At 41.7% G+C, this 20,854-nt stretch overlaps 2 protein-coding genes across 14 annotated transcripts in view; one reads left to right on the top strand and one right to left on the bottom strand.

Annotated features, from left to right (window-relative positions):
- Nucleotides 1-20,854, bottom strand: part of YBEY (ybeY metalloendoribonuclease) — a 110,618-nt gene that overhangs the window by 12,421 nt on the left and 77,343 nt on the right. The window lies entirely within an intron of this gene.
- The window catches only part of ADARB1 (adenosine deaminase RNA specific B1), a 57,662-nt gene that overhangs the window by 3,486 nt on the left and 33,322 nt on the right, over nt 1-20,854 (top strand). For 9 of the 13 annotated variants that reach the window (XR_014557319.1, XR_014557320.1, XM_083708257.1 and 6 more), the window contains exons 2-4: nt 11,928-11,999; nt 15,406-15,441; nt 19,352-19,425. Coding sequence is in view for 6 of the 13 variants with exons in the window: in XM_083708257.1 (XP_083564383.1) it covers nt 19,398-19,425 (28 nt within the window). In the remaining 7 variants the exon portion in view is untranslated. Of the gene's footprint in view, nt 1-11,927; nt 12,000-15,405; nt 15,462-19,351; nt 19,426-20,854 lie in introns of all 13 variants that reach the window. The other 4 variants (XM_083708258.1, XM_083708256.1, XM_083708250.1 and 1 more) reach the window with 2 other exon arrangements.

The raw sequence follows: 20,854 nt of genomic DNA, 5'->3' as shown, positions 1-20,854 counted from the left end.
TTATTTTATTGATTTTCAAAGCCCTAAGCAACTTTGATCCAGGATACATCAAGGTTCACCTGAATCCTTCTATTCTAGCTCGAACACCGAGATTATCTGCAGGAGTATATTTGTGTGTTCCTTGAGTTTGTGAGGCTGATATGACAACAGTGAAAAACTAAACCTTTAGTGTAATAGGTCCACTCCTGTGGAGCACCCTGCCAATAGAGATTTAGCGGGAGCCTTTCTGCATTGCAGGTGGTTGGACTAGATGACCCTTGGGGACCCTTCCAACTCTACAGTTCTATGATTCTGTACCAGCTTCTAAGCACCTGCTAAAACCCTTCCTATTCCACCAGGCCTATGCAGGCAATTAAGAGTATACCCCCCGCAGTGGTCTGTTGATGTTTGTTTTAATTTCTTTTTGCTTTTAACATGTTTTTAACTTTTTTATAATATTATTGTTTGGTTTTGTTATATTGTTGCAAACTGTTTTGATATATCTTTATGAGATAGCAGTATATAATTTATATAAAATGGCCTACAATATATATATATATATATATATATATATATATATATATATATATATTTGCTTTCGTAGATTTTCACGGGTACAGGAATGCAGGTTTTGGTGTCCTCGGGTGTCTTCCCGTGTAAAAGTTGGGGTGTCTAGGCGACGTTTCGACGAGGTCTCACTCGTCATCTTCAGGCTGGTGCTTTCGGCTTCTTGTTACTGGAACAGAGCGGGATCTCAATGTTTGAGTTCCTATAAATACTGTAGAGGGGGTGTGGTGTCTAGCCTCCAATGTTCTGGGCAGAGAGGAAGTTCCCAGGCTAGTGTGAAAAGGCACACTAGCCTGGGAACTTCCTCTCTGCCCAGAACATTGGAGGCTAGACACCACACCCCCTCTACAGTATTTATAGGAACTCAAACATTGAGATCCCGCTCTGTTCCAGTAACAAGAAGCCGAAAGCACCAGCCTGAAGATGACGAGTGAGACCTCGTCGAAACGTCGCCTAGACACCCCAACTTTTACACGGGAAGACACCCGAGGACACCAAAACCTGCATATATATATATATATATATATATATATTGTAGGCCATTTTCCCACCACATAGATGTGCTCAAAGCACCTGTTTTTTTCTTCTTCCCTAGTTGGCATTTGTCTAACTTGGGAAGCAGTGGAAGACTGCACCTTCAGGGATGAAGTCAAACTGTTGGAGAGCTGTGGCTATACAGTCTGATATGGGAGAGACATGTTTTGTTGCAGCTGGGACAGATGAAGGTATCCAGTTGTGTTGATGCAGGTGTGCCATGTTGTTTCTTCTCTCTACGCTCCTGCCAGTGGTCATTTTTCCTCCCATCTGTGGTGTGGATACACAACCTGACTGATTATCTCAGGTGCTTGTGGTCATCTGCAAGTGTTTCCCACATGGCAGGGTTAATGCTGCCAGCCTTTATGTCACATTTTTTGACATCTTTGTAACACAGAGTTAGTCTGCCATTGGGTCTGGAGCTTGAAGTCAGCTCTCCGAAAAGCACATCCTTGGGGAGCCTGCCATTTTCCATTCTGTGGACCAAACCAGCATAGATGGGGCTGAGACAGAAAGCAGCTAGCATCACGGAAAGCACATAGTAAACAGTTTGAACCCTCATCACCAAAAGTTACTTTACATTACAAAACCTAATGGATGTTCACAGCTTGTGTTCATAACCATGGTTTGCAGGGTTAGCGTTGTAAGTCCAGTTCAATTTAATCTTCTGCATGTTTGTTTAGAAATGCAGCCAGTTACATTCATTGGTACTTTCTTGCAGAAAAATAGGCATAGGAGTGTAGCCTCATTTTCTCAAGTGCTTTTTTCGGGATGTTGGGGCCCTTCTATTGATGATGTACATGCTTGCTTTGATGTTCCAACAGAAAGTGAAGCCAAAGAGTCATTTCAAAGGAACCTAATGTTCCTTATCAAAGCAGAAAAGAAGTATGACACTGTCCTCATTAGAAACTGGTTCATCAGTGGCCATTGGTTGATCTGCTATTTACAATACAGAGAAACTGGCATTCCCATCTAACAAAGTAGTCAGAACTTTTAGAAATTAAATTGAAAAAGTAAGGACATGCTCTATGGGGATCTGGCTTCAGGCAGCAGACCTATTGGCAGACCAACTCTGTGTTAAAAAGATGTCTGCAAACACAACATTGTGCACCTTCAGATGTAAAGTTGAACTGTTGGGGAGCTGTGGCTGTACAGACTGATACAAGAGAGACATGTTTGGTTGCAGCTGCGTCAGATGAAGGCACCTGGTTGTGCTGCTGAAGATGCACCATGGCATTTCTTCTTTCTGTGCTCCTGCCAGCAGTCATTCCTCCTCTGTCCTCTGGTGTGGATACACAACCTGACTGATTGTCACCAGGTGCTTGTGGTCATCTGCAAGGGCATCCCACATGGCAGGGTTAATGTTGCCAGCCTTCATGTAATGTTTGCAGACATCTATGTAACATAGAGCTTGTCTGCCATTGGGCCTGGAGCTTGAAGCCAGCTCTCTGTAGAGCATGACCTTGGGGGTCCTGCCATCTTCCATTCTGGGACATGACCAAGTCAGTGTAGACGTTGCTGACACAGGAGTGCAAACATGCTGGGAATGTGGGCTTGGGAAAACATATCTTTGTTTGACACTCTGTCCTGCCATGTCATGCCCAAAATCTTCCTGACACATCACCTGTAGAAGGCATTGAGGTGTCATTACTAGTCTTACTACCATAAAGCAGTGTGTTCAATATGCAAGCCTGGTAGATCTTTATTTTTGCATTAGTCGTTAATGTCACCCTATTCCAGACCCTGGGATACTGCCTTGCCAGTATGCTTGTCCAGCTCAGTGTCGATGGAGAGGTTGCTGGTTATGATGGAGCTCAGGTAGACAAAATCATCTACCACCTCAAGCATGTGGTCACTAGTGCTGATGCATGGCATGCTGGCGACATCCTGACCCAGGACGTTGGTAACGCTGAACTCCATGCAGGTTTGTGCAGAATAGTTTCTGAGACACCGTAGAGCTTCCTTGGAGTGCACTGTCAAGGCCAAGTCATCTGCAAACAACATCTCTTGGATAAGACACTTTTGTCTTGGTGTGGACATATGCCAGTTTGGACAGACCCCTGTCACTCCTTGAATGGATGTACACACCGTCTTCAGTTGAGTTGAAGGCATGTGAGAGCACCAGGGAGAAGAATATGCTAAAGAGAGTTTGGGCAAGATCACAGCCCTGCTTCACACCATCCTTTATCGGGAAGGCATCTTGCATGAGTCATTATACTGGGCGGTGCTGCGCATCTCATGGAAGGGCACAATAATTTTGTGGCGCTTAGGTGGGCATCCTTTCTTATTGAGCAGCGTGAAGAGTCCTTTTTGGCTGATGAGGTCGGAGCCAGGCGATGCCAATCCTACGGAGCCAGGCGACGTTAACCCTACGACGACAACTACAGCATCGGAGTCAATCAGTCAGGTTGGGTACTCACAGCAGTGACTAGAGGAGGAATGACTGCTGGGAGGAGTACACCTGCATAGTACAATGAGAAGATCGGTCCCTCTATTCAAATACTTGTTATACAAAAAAAATGACTTATCGAAACATGAGGAAATAGTACCCAATCCTCACTGTACACACTGCACATTCAGATATCCAAACAGCTGGACCTGCGTGCAATACAGTAAACAAATAAACAGCTTTAAAGAAGCCATTTGGCCAGAAACCATGGCAGGTGGAATAGGGAGATCAGACAAATAAGAAAGCATTCTCTCTCCCCCCCCCCCCCGTTTCCTTTTGCAAGGTTTCAGAGGATTTTCCTTGTTTTTTCATCAGTTTGGGATAAAAGTTATGTGGTCGGGAACTCATTGGAAATCTTCCCATAGGAATCAATGGAAATCATCAGTCTCCTTGTGAGAACGGTTGCCTAACAAACAATTTCCTGAAAACACATTGTGTTTGGATAGGAAGACCTGCTTGTACTTCATCCTATAGAAATGGTTGTCAGGGATAGGAACTATTACTTGAACTAATTACTTGAAAATTATTTTGGATATATTATCTAAATTTCATCTTCTGGATTGGGGGGGGATATTTTATGTGTGTATTATGTTCTTAATGCTGCAAACTAATAAAATAAATATATTTTAAGTGTTATACTTTTAAATGTAATCCAGGAATGCCACATTTTGCAGTATAGTTCATGGGGTTGAAAATGAATTTGCACAAATTTAGGATTTATTTTCCATTACTGCTAACCATGTCTGTTCAGAACTAAGTCCTACTAAGTTCATTGGAGCATATTCTCAGCTAAGTGGGTTAGGACTTTAGCCTAAGATAGGCATGGGAGACTGTGTTGTAGTCCTGTTTTGATGCACAGTGTCACTCTCTCCCCTCCCATTTCATTTGATATAAATTGAGCAAACATTTGAGCCTTAGCTGTCACAAATTCATGGTGGTAAATGGCCACTAGTGAGTATTTATTTATTTGTAATAATTTCTTACCTGTCCTTCACCATAAAGTCCCAGGACAGGTTACAGTAGAATATACAATTATAAAAAAATATAAAATCAGATAAAACCATTGCGATTATGAAACAAGTAATGCTGTTCAAAATGGAACAGAAAAGTAATTGAATGCACAATTGATTTTCAAATGACCTCTTACTAGTACAAAAGACAGTGTTGCTGTAAGGCATTATTACGTTTGGCAAATGCTGATGGCAACACCATTTTGCAGGGCAGGTGGATCTAAATTACTGAATCCTGCCTTTTTAATCAAACTTGGCAAATAAATGATCAACCAGAGATAATTTATAGTAAGGTTTTTCATTTGCACTACTTTCAAGAGCAACAGAAAACTGGTTATTGAATAATTAAAATGTACTGCGGTCATATCTGACTAGATATAGTATTTCTATCTGTTGCTACTGTATTTTCAGTCATTAGATTACAGGCATGGAGCTTGATTTTACGCACCATCTAAAGCAGGGCTGGTGAAACCTTGGGCCCATTGGCCTCTACTCAGCCCTTCAACAGCCCTCTTTTTGCCACTGTTCAGCTGTGCCCACAGCCCTGTTCTCTGATTTGATGGTGGTTTGGTTGGCATCCCATGTAAATACCATGAAGATCTCTTCAAATTTGTACCTTGGATGCCTGTTTTTGTGGATCTGTGATTATTCCTTTGGATCACTATAAGATCACTTGGTGAAATATATGAATGCTAGGCAGTTCAAACACAAACTGCAGAATGGCTATTTATGTAAAAGCCTATGCTGTTGCCTCCATTCTGGTCTTACTTCTTTTCTTACAGCAGAAGGCAATGCAAGTTATTTTAGCTATACTGATTTTGCACAGAATCATCTTGAATTTCTTATTTATTTATAGGTGGATAATTTGTATGTCTCCTTCCTTTTTTCTTTTCTAATTGCAGCACTAGGCTTCATACTGGATGCCTTCTGTTGTGTTTTTCTGAGTCTTTAGATAATTATCTTGAAGAAAGCAGGGTATAGAAAGCATTAGGTTGGGAAGATTTCTAACTATTACCTGGCAATCTGACAGTCAATGTATGCCAATATGGCTTAATCAGGATTCTGTGCACTATCAGCACAAAAAAACAGAGCAGAACAACCCTGATCCCCACACCTGGTGTGCTCATGGAAACACTGTCAACTCCCACCAATCAGAGATTGGCATGCCAGGGATATCCCCATGTCAGCCAGGTGTGAAAGGAGCCAATCTAATGCCTGCTGATGCGGAAACAGCACCATGATATCATTACTCTGCACCACAATGTGCTGCACAGAGTATGCCTTGCATAGTAGCAACCAATTGTTGTTTTTATTTTGATTATATATTTTGTGTTCTGATTTTGTTCTGTGAGCTGCTCTGAGACCTCCAGAGTGTATATAAATTCAATTAACAACCACCACCACCACTCTGGGTTGGAGGCAACAGGGATCCTGGCATACATGGAGTTTGAAATTTAAGGAGCATCACCTCTTCTGTTGCAGTACAGGAGTTGGGAGTGAGGTCTACGAGAGCATGGGATTTGTTGTAAATCTGCTCTTCCCTCTGGCATACCCACACTACTACTTTGTGGTAGGGATATACTTGATTCTCATGACATAACATCAGGGCTGGGACTGGCAGATGTATCTCATAGTATGGCAGTGTAGGGGGACTTTAGTAAACCCTAAAGCTACCCAGCTGTTGTATCTAGGGCATATGAATGTGCTCTTAAAGATGTAAAATTATGGAATAGTCTCCTTCAGGGAATTATGCATTTGTATGGATCATCATTGGTTTCTAGGCAAGGTTGGATGCACTTACAAAATATGTATCAGTTTATAATTATGGCCTATTTGTGGAAAAATCAGTCTAGCCTTGACATCTAAAGTTTTACTTGTGCCATCGTTTGGTCTTGTGTTTGTAAAAAACCTGAATACTCTCTCTTCAAACAACTTGAATGATTTTTGCTTTGTATTCATAATACAAGAACCAGTCCTTAAGCATGTACCTAGCAGGTTATTTTCATTGTTTGCTAAGTGTTTTTGGAATGATAGTCTACATGCTTTTGTCATGCAAACAAACTGTACCACCATTCTGTCTCCTGCGCCATGGTTTGTGCTCCTGACTAAGTGCTGTGGTCAGAAAGAGGTGGCTCCAGATTTGACTGTAAAGAATTTTGTGTTACAATTGGAGGATTCATCTGATGAACAGGGCTCTGCCACAAGACTTCTTTAATCTTTAAGGTGCCACGGGATTCTATTTTTGTTGTTAGAACAAACTCTGGAGTTTCTGGTTTTGAGATGTTTGTGGTTGTAGCCCAGTGTCTGTACCAGTGTGGGATACTGAGTTGCATCAAATATAGGTGAGACTTTGCAATTCTGCTTGTCAGGCCCATTTCTCTTCTCTGACAAACAAGGAACCATGCAGCCACATTCACACTATACATTTAAAGTGCTTAAACTTAAATGCTTAAGTGCTTAAACTTAAACTTAAACTTAAACTTAAAATAAACTTAACACGGCTTCCACTGCAGATTTTGGGAACTTTAGGAACAAGTTTGTTGCTAAGTTGGTAAAGGTAAAGGACCCCTGACAGTTAAGTCCAGTTGCGAACGACTCTGAGGTTGCTGTGCTCATCTCGCTTTACTGGCTGAGGGAGCCAATGTTTGTCCGCAGACAGTTTTTCCGGGTCATGTGGCCAGCATGGCGAACCAGAGCAGCGCACGGAAACACCGTTTACCTTCTCGCCAGAGCGGTACCTATTTATCTACTTGCACTTTGACGTGCTTTTGAACTGGTAGGTTGGCAGGAGCTGGGACTAAGCAACAGGACTTCACCCCATCGTGGGGATTTGAACTGCCGGTCTTCTGATCGGCCGGCCCAAAGCTCGGTGGTTTAGGCCACAGTGCTACCCGTGTCCCACACTAAGAAGAGTTTGGATTTGATATCCCGCCTTTCACTCCCCTTCAGGAGTCTCAAAGCGGCTAACATTCTCTTTTCCCTTCCTCCCCCACAACAAACACTCTGTGAGGTGAGTGGGGCTGAGAGACTTCAGAGAAGTGTGACTGGCCCAAGGTCACCCAGCAGCTGCATGTGGAGGAGCGGAGACGCGAACCCGGTTCCCCAGATTACGAATCTACCACTCTTAACCACTATACCACACTGGCTCTCACTAAGTTGTTAGGAGGCCCCTATTTCCCTCACAGAGTTACACTTTGAGTTCCCTGTGAAGAAGGATTGATTGTTAAACCACTGTGGGAATTATAGGGGCTTCCTAACACCTCTCATCACCCTTAACAAAACACAACTCCCAGAATTCTTTGGAGGAGAAGTGTGTCATGGTGTGAATGTGGCCTGAATTCTTTTTAATGTTTTGAGATATCCAAGTCTCTTACTTCGTCACCTTCTTCCTTTCCTATTTTTTTATCATTTAAGGAAATACAATATCCGTTTATTCATAAGCTGTTAAAATATAATACATTGTTTATTATCTGTTGCCTGCAGAAGGTCATCTGCAGGCTGGAGATTCTAGAGGGACCTAAGCTACTTCCTGTTTGGTGATTGTAGCGTCTGCCTTTTCTTCTTTTCTCAAAGGAAAAAAAAAAGCATTAAATGAAGTTTGAAAGTTCAGACCTAGTAAGATGTAAACATACTTACAGTTGGTGGGGGGAATGGGGTGGAGAACCTTTGAAAACTCAAATTTCCTTGCTTTTTTACTGCAACAGTACAGCAAGAAGTGATTGCTTCATTTACATAAGAGACAAATGAAAAACTTTGTCTATCATTCAAAGTACACCATACTTTAGCTAACATTTATTCAGTTCTATAATGAACACAGAGGAGAGATGGAGTGACCCATTGCTCTGCTGGCAGCCTGCTTACTCTTTACAGAGTTTTGTGTTGCCTATGGATGCCAGGTGAGTATTTAAATCGGGTGGAGAAACTTTTCAGGTGCAGACCAGATTCTTATTTCCCCATCCCTGCCATGCCAGATTTTACAGGTGGGCAGGGTTGCTCATTTGTTAGATGCTGCAATTTGTAAATTTTGGTTTGTCCAAACAAGTTAGATCAGAAGCCACCGGCATAGTGTTTAGCTGAGTGAAAGTCATGGCATGGAAGATGACAAATGCATATTGAGGACATATGCATTTATATTCCCTCCCCTCAATATTACATTAAGACAAGTTTTGTCAATATGGGAGGACAGAAATAAAAAAGAGACATTTTAAGAAGGATATTGACATGCAGAGGAGGGTGACCAAGATGGTAAAGGTTCTGGAAACCAAGCCTTATGAGGAATAGTAGAAGGAACTGGGTATGTTTAGCCTGAAAAAGAGGAGACTGAGAGGAGATCTTCCAACATCTCAAGCTCTGTCACATGGAAGATGGAGCAAGATTGTTTTCTACTTCTCTGGAGGGTAGGACCCGAACCAATGGCTTCAGGTTATAAGAAAGGAGATTCAGACTAAACATTAGGAAGAACTTTCTAACAATAAGAGCTGTTTGACCGTGGAACAAATTTATTAGATATATAAACCACAGAGAAGTGGCAATGCACCAACATGGTATTTGAGTCCAGTGAGACATTATTTCTGCTGCATTACCTGAATCCTATGAAAAGAAATAGAAATTAGATGGGGCAATGCCTGTTGTTTTATAATTTTATTGGTCAAAATTTTGGGTGCATGGCCTAGATAGAAAGCTTATTTCATGCAACGGGTGAAGCCTGGAAAAATGAGTGAAGACTATCAAGTTTATGTTTTAATGCATTTTAAGTGGTTAGGCTGTGTTCATTTACTTGGGAGTAAGCCTTTTTGAAATGAGTGGCACTTACTTTTCAGTACATATGTTTAGAACTGCACTGTTAAAATATCTTTCAAACTATCATTTGTGAATTTTCTTTCAATAAACTATCCAGTAATGATTCAGTAATCTCAGTGGAAAAATAAAGCAACAAGATGAAACAAATATTTGTAACATAGCCTTTGAAAAATAGCTGTCTTCAACTCAGAATGTGTTTTTGCTCCTGAACATTATCTTTATGTATTGGGGCTGAGGAATCCTGAACTTTTTGCAGGTGCACTACCTATATGTTAGCAGCAAACCTTCCTGATCCTATGTCAGCTTAGCCTGAGATAGGAGGGGGGAAATACTTTAAAACATATGCACTTAACAAAATGGTGACATGGTGTCTGATTGAATTATTATTAGTAACACAATAATAGGATTTTTAATCCTTACTTCATCATAAAGTCTAAAGGTGGGATTACAGCAATATGAAAATATAATATTAAAATGAGTTAAAACAATTTACAACCATAAGAATAGGGTCACTATTCCTTCAGAGGCCAAATATATATTTCTTCAATATATATATATTCCTTCAAAGGCCAGGGCAAAGAGGTGCATCTTCATCTCTGCCACAGGCTGCCAATCAGGGACTGTCAGCAATGCTACCCATTTGCCATACAGACACAGAGGCATCCAGTGATATCAGGGTATATATCCAGAACAGCCTTCTGCATCACAATATACACAGTGATGCCAGCGCACACCCACTCAAGGAGCCACCATGGCTCTCTCCATAGGGTGGGAGGGTGGGAAGCAGGAGTTTGGAGTTTGGCTGCTTCTGCCTGGGTGGGACATAATTTGCACTCGTATTTTGCATGATTGGCACAGGACTAGTTGGACATTGTGTTATGATCCACCAGGGGAGAGTCTTAGGTTGCTCAAGTATCCCTTTTTTCACACTTTGGCTTGCTTCTAGGGCTAGGAGCTCAGGTCAGTAAAGACATCAGATTTTAATAATAAGGAAATGGGTTTTGGTGGATTTCCAGAGTGCACATTCTGCATCAACTTGTTAGGAAGAGCTTTATCAGGTCAAAATGTGTGTGGGGCTGTTTTGGCAGGGGATGGGGCAGAAAGGAAGCACTATTTGATCCTTTGCTTCAAGCCATAAAATGCTTTTTTCTGGCCCTGTATAGTAGGAACATCAGGGACCAGATAAAATTGCTTGGGGATCAGATAAAGCTGATGAGCCACCAGTTGACTGCTTCTGTTTTTGACATATAAAAATGTTATTAAAATTGGTTTCCTATTATTTGCTGTTTTTTAGTTTGTGGGCGGCAGCTCAGAATAGCAATATAATCTCTGAATCTTAAATGTGGGGGAAATCCCTTTGGTGTGCAGCTGGAGGAGCACTTGAATTGCAGAGCAAAGGGTGGGAGGGAAGGATATCTAGATGCTGCCTTTTTGACTGCTCATTGTGTTTCCCCTTTTTATCTTAAGTGCTGCAGCTTGTTTAAGTCAAAAGGGAGGCAGAGAAAGAGGCACATGGAAACAGTCATGCTGCTGTTATGCCAGTCTTAGAACAGATCTGTTTTTGTTTTGCTAGCTGCACTGAGAAGAAGCATGGAAAGCATGCTTTGCTGCTTTCTAATCTAGAACACAGTGTTCAGGTACACTGTGTGTTGGTGGCAGATAGGTGTTTCCTCATTTTACTAGCCTTAAGGGTGAGCAAAGTAATGTTATCTTTGGAGAGCAAGGATGGAATGGTGGGAGGAAGGAGAAGGGCAACCAGAGATGGATGATGGGCAATGGCCTCCCTCAAACTCATTCACAGTTTTGTGTGAAAGCATTCAAGGTATTTCTCTAGGGTTTTGTGTCCTTTCAGCACTGTATTTGTATTTTTAAATCCCTCCTTAATATAAAATTGTGATGATTGACACATGGTTAATCACAAAAATACACTGCTCCAAGTATGCATTCCTTTGCACACACAGAGCTGTCTCTTTTCTTGAACTGTGGCAAGTATTGAGCTCTGTACACCACTGGAACTATTATAGGGGTTGGGGAGGAAGTGGACCTGCTGGTCTTTCTGCTGACGTATTAGGAGCGTATTTGATCCTGCCAGCTTCCTTGTCATGGTTCTATTAAAAAATGGAATTGGCCCATCAAAATTCAGGACCATGGAAGTGGGGAGGGAATAAAGCCAGGTTTGAGTTAAGTTAAGTTGAGTTAAGCATTTCACTTCTTTGTAATATGCTGCTGTTTAATAGTGCTATGTAATGTGTAAGGTTGGCTGTGCTGTTTTAAATCATGCTCTGAGTGATTTATGATTTTGTATAATTGATGGATTTGGGTTAAAGAAGATTTGGATTTGGCTATTCATTTTGTTTCTAGTAGTTAATTAAGATGACTATTAGAATTTTACGCACAAGTGTAAAGGCGGTCTTGTTGACCCGTAAGGCATTTATATTCCTTTTTTACTACATTCTATCAATGTAGTACAGTGTTCTATTCTTTGACAGGTCTGAATCACGTGGGTGATTTTTACTGCAACAGCAGCACCATCTTCTGGCTACAAATGATATATATTTGAACCCCTCCCCTTTTGTTTCCCTTTACAGTCCAGTGATACCTTGTTTGTCAAACGCCTTGTGACTGGAACGTTTTGGCTCCTGAACACCGCAAACCCGGAAGTGAGTATTGCCATTTGCAAATGTTATTTGGAACCCAAACATCTGATGGGGCTTCTGATTGAGTGCAGGAAGCTCCTGCAGCCAATCAGAAGCTGCTCCTTGGTTTTCGAACGTTTTTGGAAGTTGAATGGACTTCCGGAACGGATTCCGTTCGAGAGCCAAGGTATGACTGTACTTTTTATGATGCTTAAAAAAACCCCAAACCTTTATTTTAAGCAGTAGAACCAGGGGCTTTGTAGAGGAGAGCAGAATGAACAAAGTAAGGAGTCAGGTGGCATCTTTAAAACTAACAAATTTATTATGGCATAAACTTTTGTGGACTGTCTATTTCATTAGGTGCATGAATTGGCATGTTAGGTACACACCTCACTGTACAGACAAATGTAAGCTCCTTTGCCAGCTGCGGACAGCTTCATGCATCTTACGGTGGATTCTAGTCCACCAAAGCTTCTGCTATAACAAAAGATCCTTCTCCTTTTTTGTTGCGACAATCTAACATGGCTGCTCCTCTGGAAGCCCAGTGGGCCTGCCTGCTTCTCCATTAACTTTATCACCCGTATTTCCGAGAAGAGAGACAGACACATTCTGTCTCTCTTCTCGGAAATATGGGTGATAAAGTTAATGGAGAAGCAGACAGGCCCACAGGGTTCTCAACTTGCACAAACAAGCTTGCTCTTGGTTTTGCTTTTTGGGGGGATGGGATGGTAATTTGTATTGAATAGTATTCTACTGAGAGACAAAGACAAAGATGGAGAGATACGTAATTGGTTGCATATGTTTTGCCTTCTTTATCCTTCCATTTCCCCTTACAGGTAATACCGTATTGGCTAAAAGCGCCACTTTTTCTCCAAATTCTGACAGCGAAAAGTTAAAGTGCGACTTATATTTGCGACCTTCCCTTTCTCCCAATGGCTCTGGGGAGGCTTGGCGGCAATAGGCAGGCTGTGCGCCGTTGCCCCATGCTCCCAGGCTGCTTTCAGGGGGGGGGGGCGGGTTTGCAATGCTTTGCTGGCAGCTTCCCTCCCCAAGAGCAGCCCAGGTGCGCAGGACAACGGTGCGCAGTCTGCTCACCGCTCCCAAGCCTCCCCCTGAGCCGTGGGGGGAAGAGGGGAAGGCCACCAGCAAAGCGGTGCCCCCCCCGAGCAGCCTGGGTATTGTCTCCCCCCTTCAGTTTTAAAGGTGTGGCTTATTTGGGGGTGCGTCTTATATTCGGGCCAGTACGGTATGTCATTCAAGCTGAGCTCATTCCACTTTCCCCTTTGTGCTTGTTTAAGCTGCAAAGGAGTAACTAGTCTTACTGTTTAAAAGTTTTATTGGGAATTAGTGAGGGAAACTAGCTCAGAACATGCGGCACACAGCTCACGTCTTCAGAGGCCAGCCTCTTCCCCTCCCCACCATCTAGTAAGGCCCAGACTGAAGAGAAGCAAGTAGGGTGCCACCAACATGGGTTCAAGGCCTTATGCTAGTGCAGTTTTGTTGACTGTGCAAGTTGGTCTCTGGCAGACCAAGGATACTGTGCACCTACAGATCATACAGAACACCCCAGATATAGGGGGAAAGTCTGTGCATATGTATAATTTCAACTTCTAATGTTTGCAGTGCAGGGGGTCAGGCTAAACGACCCTTTGGGTCCCTTCCAGCTCTATGATTCTATGACTGCAGTGAATGTTTTCTGTTTTTAAAATAAAATCCAGTTATGTTTACGTGACACTGTTGACACCCCAACTTAAGAACTGCTGACTTGGGAATAAAAACCCCATACAGTGGTACCTCGCAAGATGAAATTAATTCGTTCTGCGAGTTTTTTCGTTCTGCGAGTTTTTTCGTCTTGTGAAGCACAGAATCCCTGGGTATTAACGGTTTTAAGAAAAAGGAAACAAACTCGCAAGACGTTTTCGTCTTGCGAAGCAAGCCCATAGGGAAATTCGTCTTGCAAAGCAACTCAAAAAACGAAAAACTCTTTCGTCTTGCGAGTTTTTCGTCTTACGAGGCATTCGTCTTGCGAGGTACCACTGTACTTTCTCTCCCTCTACCCACCCAGTTTCTTAGTTCAACATATGGCTTGATAAAGAGTCCTGGAAAACTGGAATTTGCTCACAGTTTTGTGGTATTTTGATGGGTCCTAATAAAAATATATTGAAGGTACTATGATAATCTTGGATACAAAGCTAGTATACCAGGAAAAAGTGTGCTAGTTCAGCCCTTTCTCTGCTATGGTAGCTTTCTGTATGCAAGAAATATTTGTGTATAGAAGCATATTCAATGATGTAAGAATGAAGTGGTGCAACTCAGGTTTGTCGTGTCCGTGAGATCTGAGCTGTGGGTTCCACAAGAGGAGGGAAGATGATGCACCCGAGTCTTCATTAAAGAGGATGCATGGCCTCCTTTTTAGTCTAATGCAGGGCAAGCTACAAATTGTGGTGTTGGGACACAGTTTCTGTAATAAAAGAACTGCTCTTCCATTATCCAGCAGCAATAGACTATAATAATAATAATAATAATTTTTTATTTATACCCCGCCCTCCCCAGCCAAGGCCGGGCTCAGAGCGGCTTACAAGCAATAATAAAAACAAGATGAATGATTACAAACTTAAAAACAAAAATAAAACACAACAATTAAAATAATGGAACATTAAAATATTAAAATGTAGCCTCATCGCAGGAGGAGAAGGAAAAGAAGGGGAAAAAAGAGAGAGGGGGGGGGAGGGAGGGAATCAAACTGGCTCCAAGCCAAAGGCCAGGCGGAACAACTCTGTCTTACAGGCCCTGCGGAAAGAAATCAGATCCTGCAGGGCCCTGGTCTCATGAGGCAGAGCGTTCCACCAGGCCGGAGCCAGAGTTGAAAAGGCCCTGGCTCTGGTCGAAGCCAATCTAACTTCCTTAGGGCCCGGGACCACTAGGGTGTTGTTATTTATGGACCTTGAGGCTCTCCGTGGGGCATACCAGGAGAGGCGGTCCCGGAGGTACGAGGGTCCTAGGCCGTGAAGGGCTTTAAAGGTCAAAAGCAGCACCTTAAATCTGACCCTGTACTCCACCGGGAGATCGTAGAAGAGACTAGAGATCGTAGAACTCCCCCCCCCCCATGCCTGCTTCTATAGACTAAATACTTAAGTAATGCATTATCATGAAAATAATCTAGGGTTGCCATATTCCAGAAAGTGAAAATCTGGACAGAAAAGTTTGTTGCTTCTTTTGGCCAAAGTTGTTGGCAAAAATGACACTGCCGACATGGGCTGCCATACGTCCAGATTTTCCTGGACCTTTCGCCGATTTCCAACCAGACACTGCTTGCGTTGCAGTATTCCGAATATGTCCAGATGTATGGCAACCCTATATAATTACACAAACTTGACTGTGCCTCTTTCATTCATTCAACTTGTGTTCCATTCTTTTTTAGATTCTAAAGGTTGAAGACCTGTGTGGGCATTTATACTCAGAGAAAGTAAGCAACCATTAGGACAGGTAAGAACTTCTTTAAATGATGATAAGATTCTACAGTAGTTTCTCCTTTCCCAGCAGTGAGTTTGCACTCCTGGTAGATAGGTTTGGAAACCAGATTTGGCATCATTACTGACAGTTTCTAGGGTTAACTTATCATATATACATGGATTCTGGTCTCACCAAGCAACCATTTTGACGAACCACACCTACAAACAGGGATTGGGAATAAATTTGATTCAGTTTACATTTAAAGGCAAACTTGCCAAATTCATACTTTCTGAAACAAAAAACAAACCAAAACTCAGCCCAGCTTTGAAAGGGGTACTTCTCTGAATTTTTCAGTGCAGCTCTCCAGCCAAGTAATGTGTACAAAATGTAGATATTAGGGTAACTTGTGCATATATTAGTGAAAATAATATACCAAAACACATTGTATTAGGGAAAATTGCTTTGCAAAAATGTGTATTGTAAGAGAAATTCTCGAGGAGAGGACTATCAATGGCTACTAGAATCATAGAATCATAGAATCATAGAATCATAGAGTTGGAAGAGACCACAAGGGCCATCGAGTGCAACCCCCTGCCAAGCAGAAAACACCATCAAAGCACTCCTGACATATGGTTGTCAAGCCTCTGCTTAAAGACCTCCAAAGAAGGAGACTCCACCACACTCCTTGGCAGCAAATCCCACTGTCGAACAGCTCTTACTGTCAGGAAGTTCTTCCTAATGTTTACTAGCCAGGATGGCTATTCTTTGCCTCCACAGTTGGAGGCAGCAGTGCTTCTGAATACCAGTTGCTGGAAAGGAGGAAATGGAGAGGGCTCTTGCGCTCATGTTCTGCTCATTGGTTTCCCACAGGCATCTCATTGGCCACTGTGAGAACAGGATGCTGCACTAGATGGGCCATTGGCTATTCTTGTCTTCTTAAATCTACACTAAAATGCTGATGAATTTTCATGAGGATTTCATCACCCCCCCAAAAAAAATAAAGAAATTGCAGACTGTTGTGGAAATGTGGAGAACTGAAATTAAGATTGGAAAAAATAGAAACTAAGAGAAACAGAAATTGGCACGTTCATCCATCCTTAGTTCCAGAATCCTATGCTAGTCTCATGTAGTCATCAGGTAGCCTGTCAACCAGAAGACCCTGACTTTCCTGAAAGTGTTCCATGCTGGATTTTCATGGAGAGAAAATGACAAAAATGAGATTTATAAAATAGCAGAATATGAGTTGCCGGTCATGCCATTGTTCATGAACTATTGTGTAATGGTGTAGCAAATATTATTATTATTTAACTATGCCAAATAGCTTTGTGACTCTCCAAGGGGTATCTATTCCAAAACATACATAAGAAATCCTCCTTCTACTCTAAAGACACATTATGCTTTTTTATGTTGATAAAAATGCTTTTTTTAGTGATTTCTATTTAAATAGGCATAGGATTGCATTCAACTAAGTTTTACTCAGAATAGATACATTGAAATGAATGAACATGACTAAGTTAGGCCCATTAATTTCATTTTGTCTACTCTAAGTAAATGAATACCACCCATAAATTTTTAAAGAGTACTGTGCATATTTTGTTTACTTAATGTTTGACATATCTTTATAGAGCTCAGTGCTGTCATTTATCATCTAGCACGGTGTTTTTAAAATCCATTTAAGGTTGCCTTGGCGTGCTGAGGCTCATGGTTAGCTATAAATAAGAATCATGAAACTGTTATGTTGGGATGTAAAATGTGGTGACCTCATAGATGGAAAAGGCAACAGAAATCATAATCAGTAAGCAATTCAACCATTTTAACAACAATATAACTTTTGATGCAATTAGACACTGGAACTGCAATTACCTCAACTAATTATCTCAACTAACTAGCATAGGTTCCTGCCAACCTAGCAGTTCGAAAGCACGAAGTACAAGTAGATAAATAGGTACTGCTCCGGTGGGAAGGTAAACGGCGTTTCCATGTGCTGCTCTGGTTCACCAGAAGCGGCTTAGTCATGCTGGCCACACGACCCGGAAGCTGTACGCTGGCTCCCTCGGCCAATAAAGCGAGATGAGCACCGCAACCCCAGAGTCGGCCACGACCGGACCTAATGGTCAGGGGTCCCTTTACTTTTACCTTTAACTAGCATAGGTAGTATAAGAAAATACATTTTATAAGTGTAAGGGGCAAGCTACAGAAGAGCTTTCGACTGTAAAGATAAATAATGTTTTAGTCATGTTGCCCCCTAGACACTCAGGGTTGCTATTCTTAAGCAGAAACGATTCTGAGCACAGTTTGAATGAGAGGCTGCAGAATTAGGTCAGTAGTCAGTCAGGCTGAAAAAGTTTTATCTGCTCCCTTGGCAACAAGATTAAATCACTTTCTTTGCAACATATAAAGTAGTCTTTATGCTGGGACATCATATAAGTGACTCTGTCCATAGGATACTAAGTGTAGTAAAAATTTGTCAGCAATCAAAAACCTCTGCAGCACTCATTTCACTGGACATCCTTAGATAACTTTGAATGGACCTACATTCAAATCTGTGAGGCTCGACTCTCTCTTTAAAGCCTTTTGCAGTAGAGTTTAATAGTTTGCACAGCAATAGAGCAGGGCATAAGGCTGTTAAGCCTGTTTGGAATCCTATCTGGGCACCTGGGATTTGCTACCCTGCCTCTCAACTTTTCACTAATAATCAGACCAGTCTTTTACTTGAGCATAAAAAGATTTACTTTTTTCAGTGCAGTGTGAAATATAGACATAGGAACAATACATCTTAAAGCAAAATACAGAAATTTGCATGAGGATGCTTTATGTGTCTGCAGAGCAGACACCCGTGTCCTTCCAGACTGGGAGTCTACTACTTGAAAAAGGCAAATTGACCTTTTTATTTTTCCCCCTGGAGAGGAGAAGGTTCTCAACCAATCGGAGCCTTGCAGCCTGCTCAAGACTATAAAGGCCTTATAGTTCTTAACCCCTTTGTTAATGGTGGTCTATGTACAGTTATATTTGTCAGCATTAAATTGCCCACAATAGTAACAATTTCATAGCACCATAGCAAAGCATAGTTTCTCTTTTTTCTCTTAGGCTTACCATGCCTTTACGTGATTCTAAGCCTATCTCTTCTGTGTATCAAGCTATGTATGCTTTGTAATAACCTCTGCGAATGGACTGTTTTTCTTTAGCTCCACTTTATTGAAAATACAATAACAATACTGTTCTAAGCAACCAAGGATAGGCACAGTTGGCATCTTGCCGCATATGACAAGAAAGTACCCAGTATGGATGTGATATATTGCTAATTGTCTTTAATGCATGTATTTTTCAATATCAGATAATGATCGGTAGATTCAGAGATTCAAAAGTCACACATTTGGCAGCAGTGGCCCTGGCACTGGCTCAACAAAGAATTAGGAAAGCAAAGGAAGGCAGTGCAGCTCTGGGCTGATCATGCAATCTGCTTGGTGTCGTGTAGGAGTGGCTAACCTGTGGCTATATATATGACAGTTCCAGTGCATCCCCTTTTAGAAGGCAGCTAACAGCCATTCTTGCCACCCCCACTTCAGCCTCCAGAAAGCTGGCTGTGGTTCACTGTGGCCTTGGCCTGGAGATGGTTAGCTGCCCCTTCCTTAATGGTTATAATGTTCCTCCAGAAGTCTCTGAGTTCAAATCCCCACTCAGTCAGTTTCTACCTCAGAGCTTTTATTAGGATAAAAATGGGGAAATCTCATGTAAAAAAAACCCCCTACCCCTTGTTTTTAAGAAAGTGTGGGATACATAATAAATTCTTCAAGCTGGATAAAAACAGGTCAGAGGTAAATTGGAAAATTAGCTACTTTGGTCTAATTCTCAGACATCTTAATCATGCAAGCTGAAACATTCAAAATATACAGATAACTAAGATTCCACATTTTGTCTTCCAGAAGGAAACTCTCTGCACCAGTCTAGAGGCTGAAGAACTTTTTCACAATGGACATAGATGATGAAGAGAATATGAGTAAGATGTTCATGTTATACAGTGCTAAACCCATTACTGTTTCTGTAGCTGCTTAGTGCTTGCCTTTTTCAAGTCAGTCACCTTTTGCTTCTAATCCCGCCTGACATTCAGAGGAGTTCCCTACTTTTATTCTATGGAAAGAATTATGTTATAATAATTTGCACAGCCCTGGAAAAAGAATACTGAATTACTACTGAAATTAATGAGTTTTAAATGCTTCATGTGCATAGGAGCTGTTGTCTTCAGTGGGTGTGCAGGCCCAATGGTATGCATGTTTACTCAGAGCTAAGCCCCACTAAGTTAAGCCCAAGGTGGTAGTCCTAGACACAGTTTCCTGAGAGTAAGCCTAACTGTATTTGATGTGGTTTACTTTTGAATAGATGTGCATAGTCTTGCATAAATTTCTGTGGTCACTGAATCACACCTTTTTGTTTTATTGTTGACCTTCCTAACTTTCACCCTCCGTTCCTCTAAGTCAGTTTTCACTTTAAAATATTAGTTTTAAAATATTATTAGATATTGCAGTTTCTACAATATCTAAGAACATTGGCTATAGGACTGATGTCATAGCAGATCTTCACTATCGTTAGAATACATGCTCCTGGGTAATATGCATTGATACTTGGTTACTGCTTACCTACCACAGCAGACAAGGTAGCAATTTTTCATGGATGTAGATGTGAATTTCCTGCCAAAAGTATTAGGGTTGATGATCCCTTCTTATCTGCCTTTACTACTAAGTGCTAAAGTATTTGTGCTCAGTGCCTGGGCATGTAATTAAAATGTGCACCTGCAATGGTTTTGTGAAACCAGCCAGACTTCAGTAACACCATATTTTCAGTATCATTTGGGGTCACGAGGTGGGTTTTTATACCCCTTTGGTTTTTTGGCTGGTTTTAGCCATTTTAAAGACCCTAGCACTTTTCAACAGCTGTGATTAATGTCATGATTGTTTCTCTCTTTTTATTCTGGGAACATTTTAGCTAGCATTTTCCTTCTTGTGGAAGTATGGCATAGATGCAACCATAGGTCAGGCACCTCCCTTGCTTCTGGTGTATATCAGCCTTCCAGGTTGGAGAAGGCTGATACCGATGAGCATATGTGAAAAAGAAGGAAAGCATGTTTAACCCATGGCTTGGTTTGCCCAGTTTTTGATAGACCAATATTCTCATATAGTGTATTATACTCCTTTTGATTTGTTGGCCGTACGGGTTTCTGAACACACTCAAGTACTGTTCCCCCATGTTGCTTTGATGTTTGAGATGTGTTACTGGGCTAAAGTGGATGGGAGATTGGGAGGGGAGTTCCCTACTTCTGAGTAGACTCCATATGTCAGTAGGACTCCTGCAAGCCCTGGCTTAGGTGACAAGCAGGTAGTGGCAATTAACATGAATGTGTGCCTGTTGCCAGTGAGCTACCCTATTTGGTG

Source organism: Podarcis gaigeae (genome assembly GCF_964106915.1).
Source record: "Podarcis gaigeae genome assembly, chromosome: 1".
NCBI lineage: Eukaryota > Metazoa > Chordata > Lepidosauria > Squamata > Lacertidae > Podarcis > Podarcis gaigeae.
This window is presented reverse-complemented; position numbering and strand designations above follow the sequence as displayed.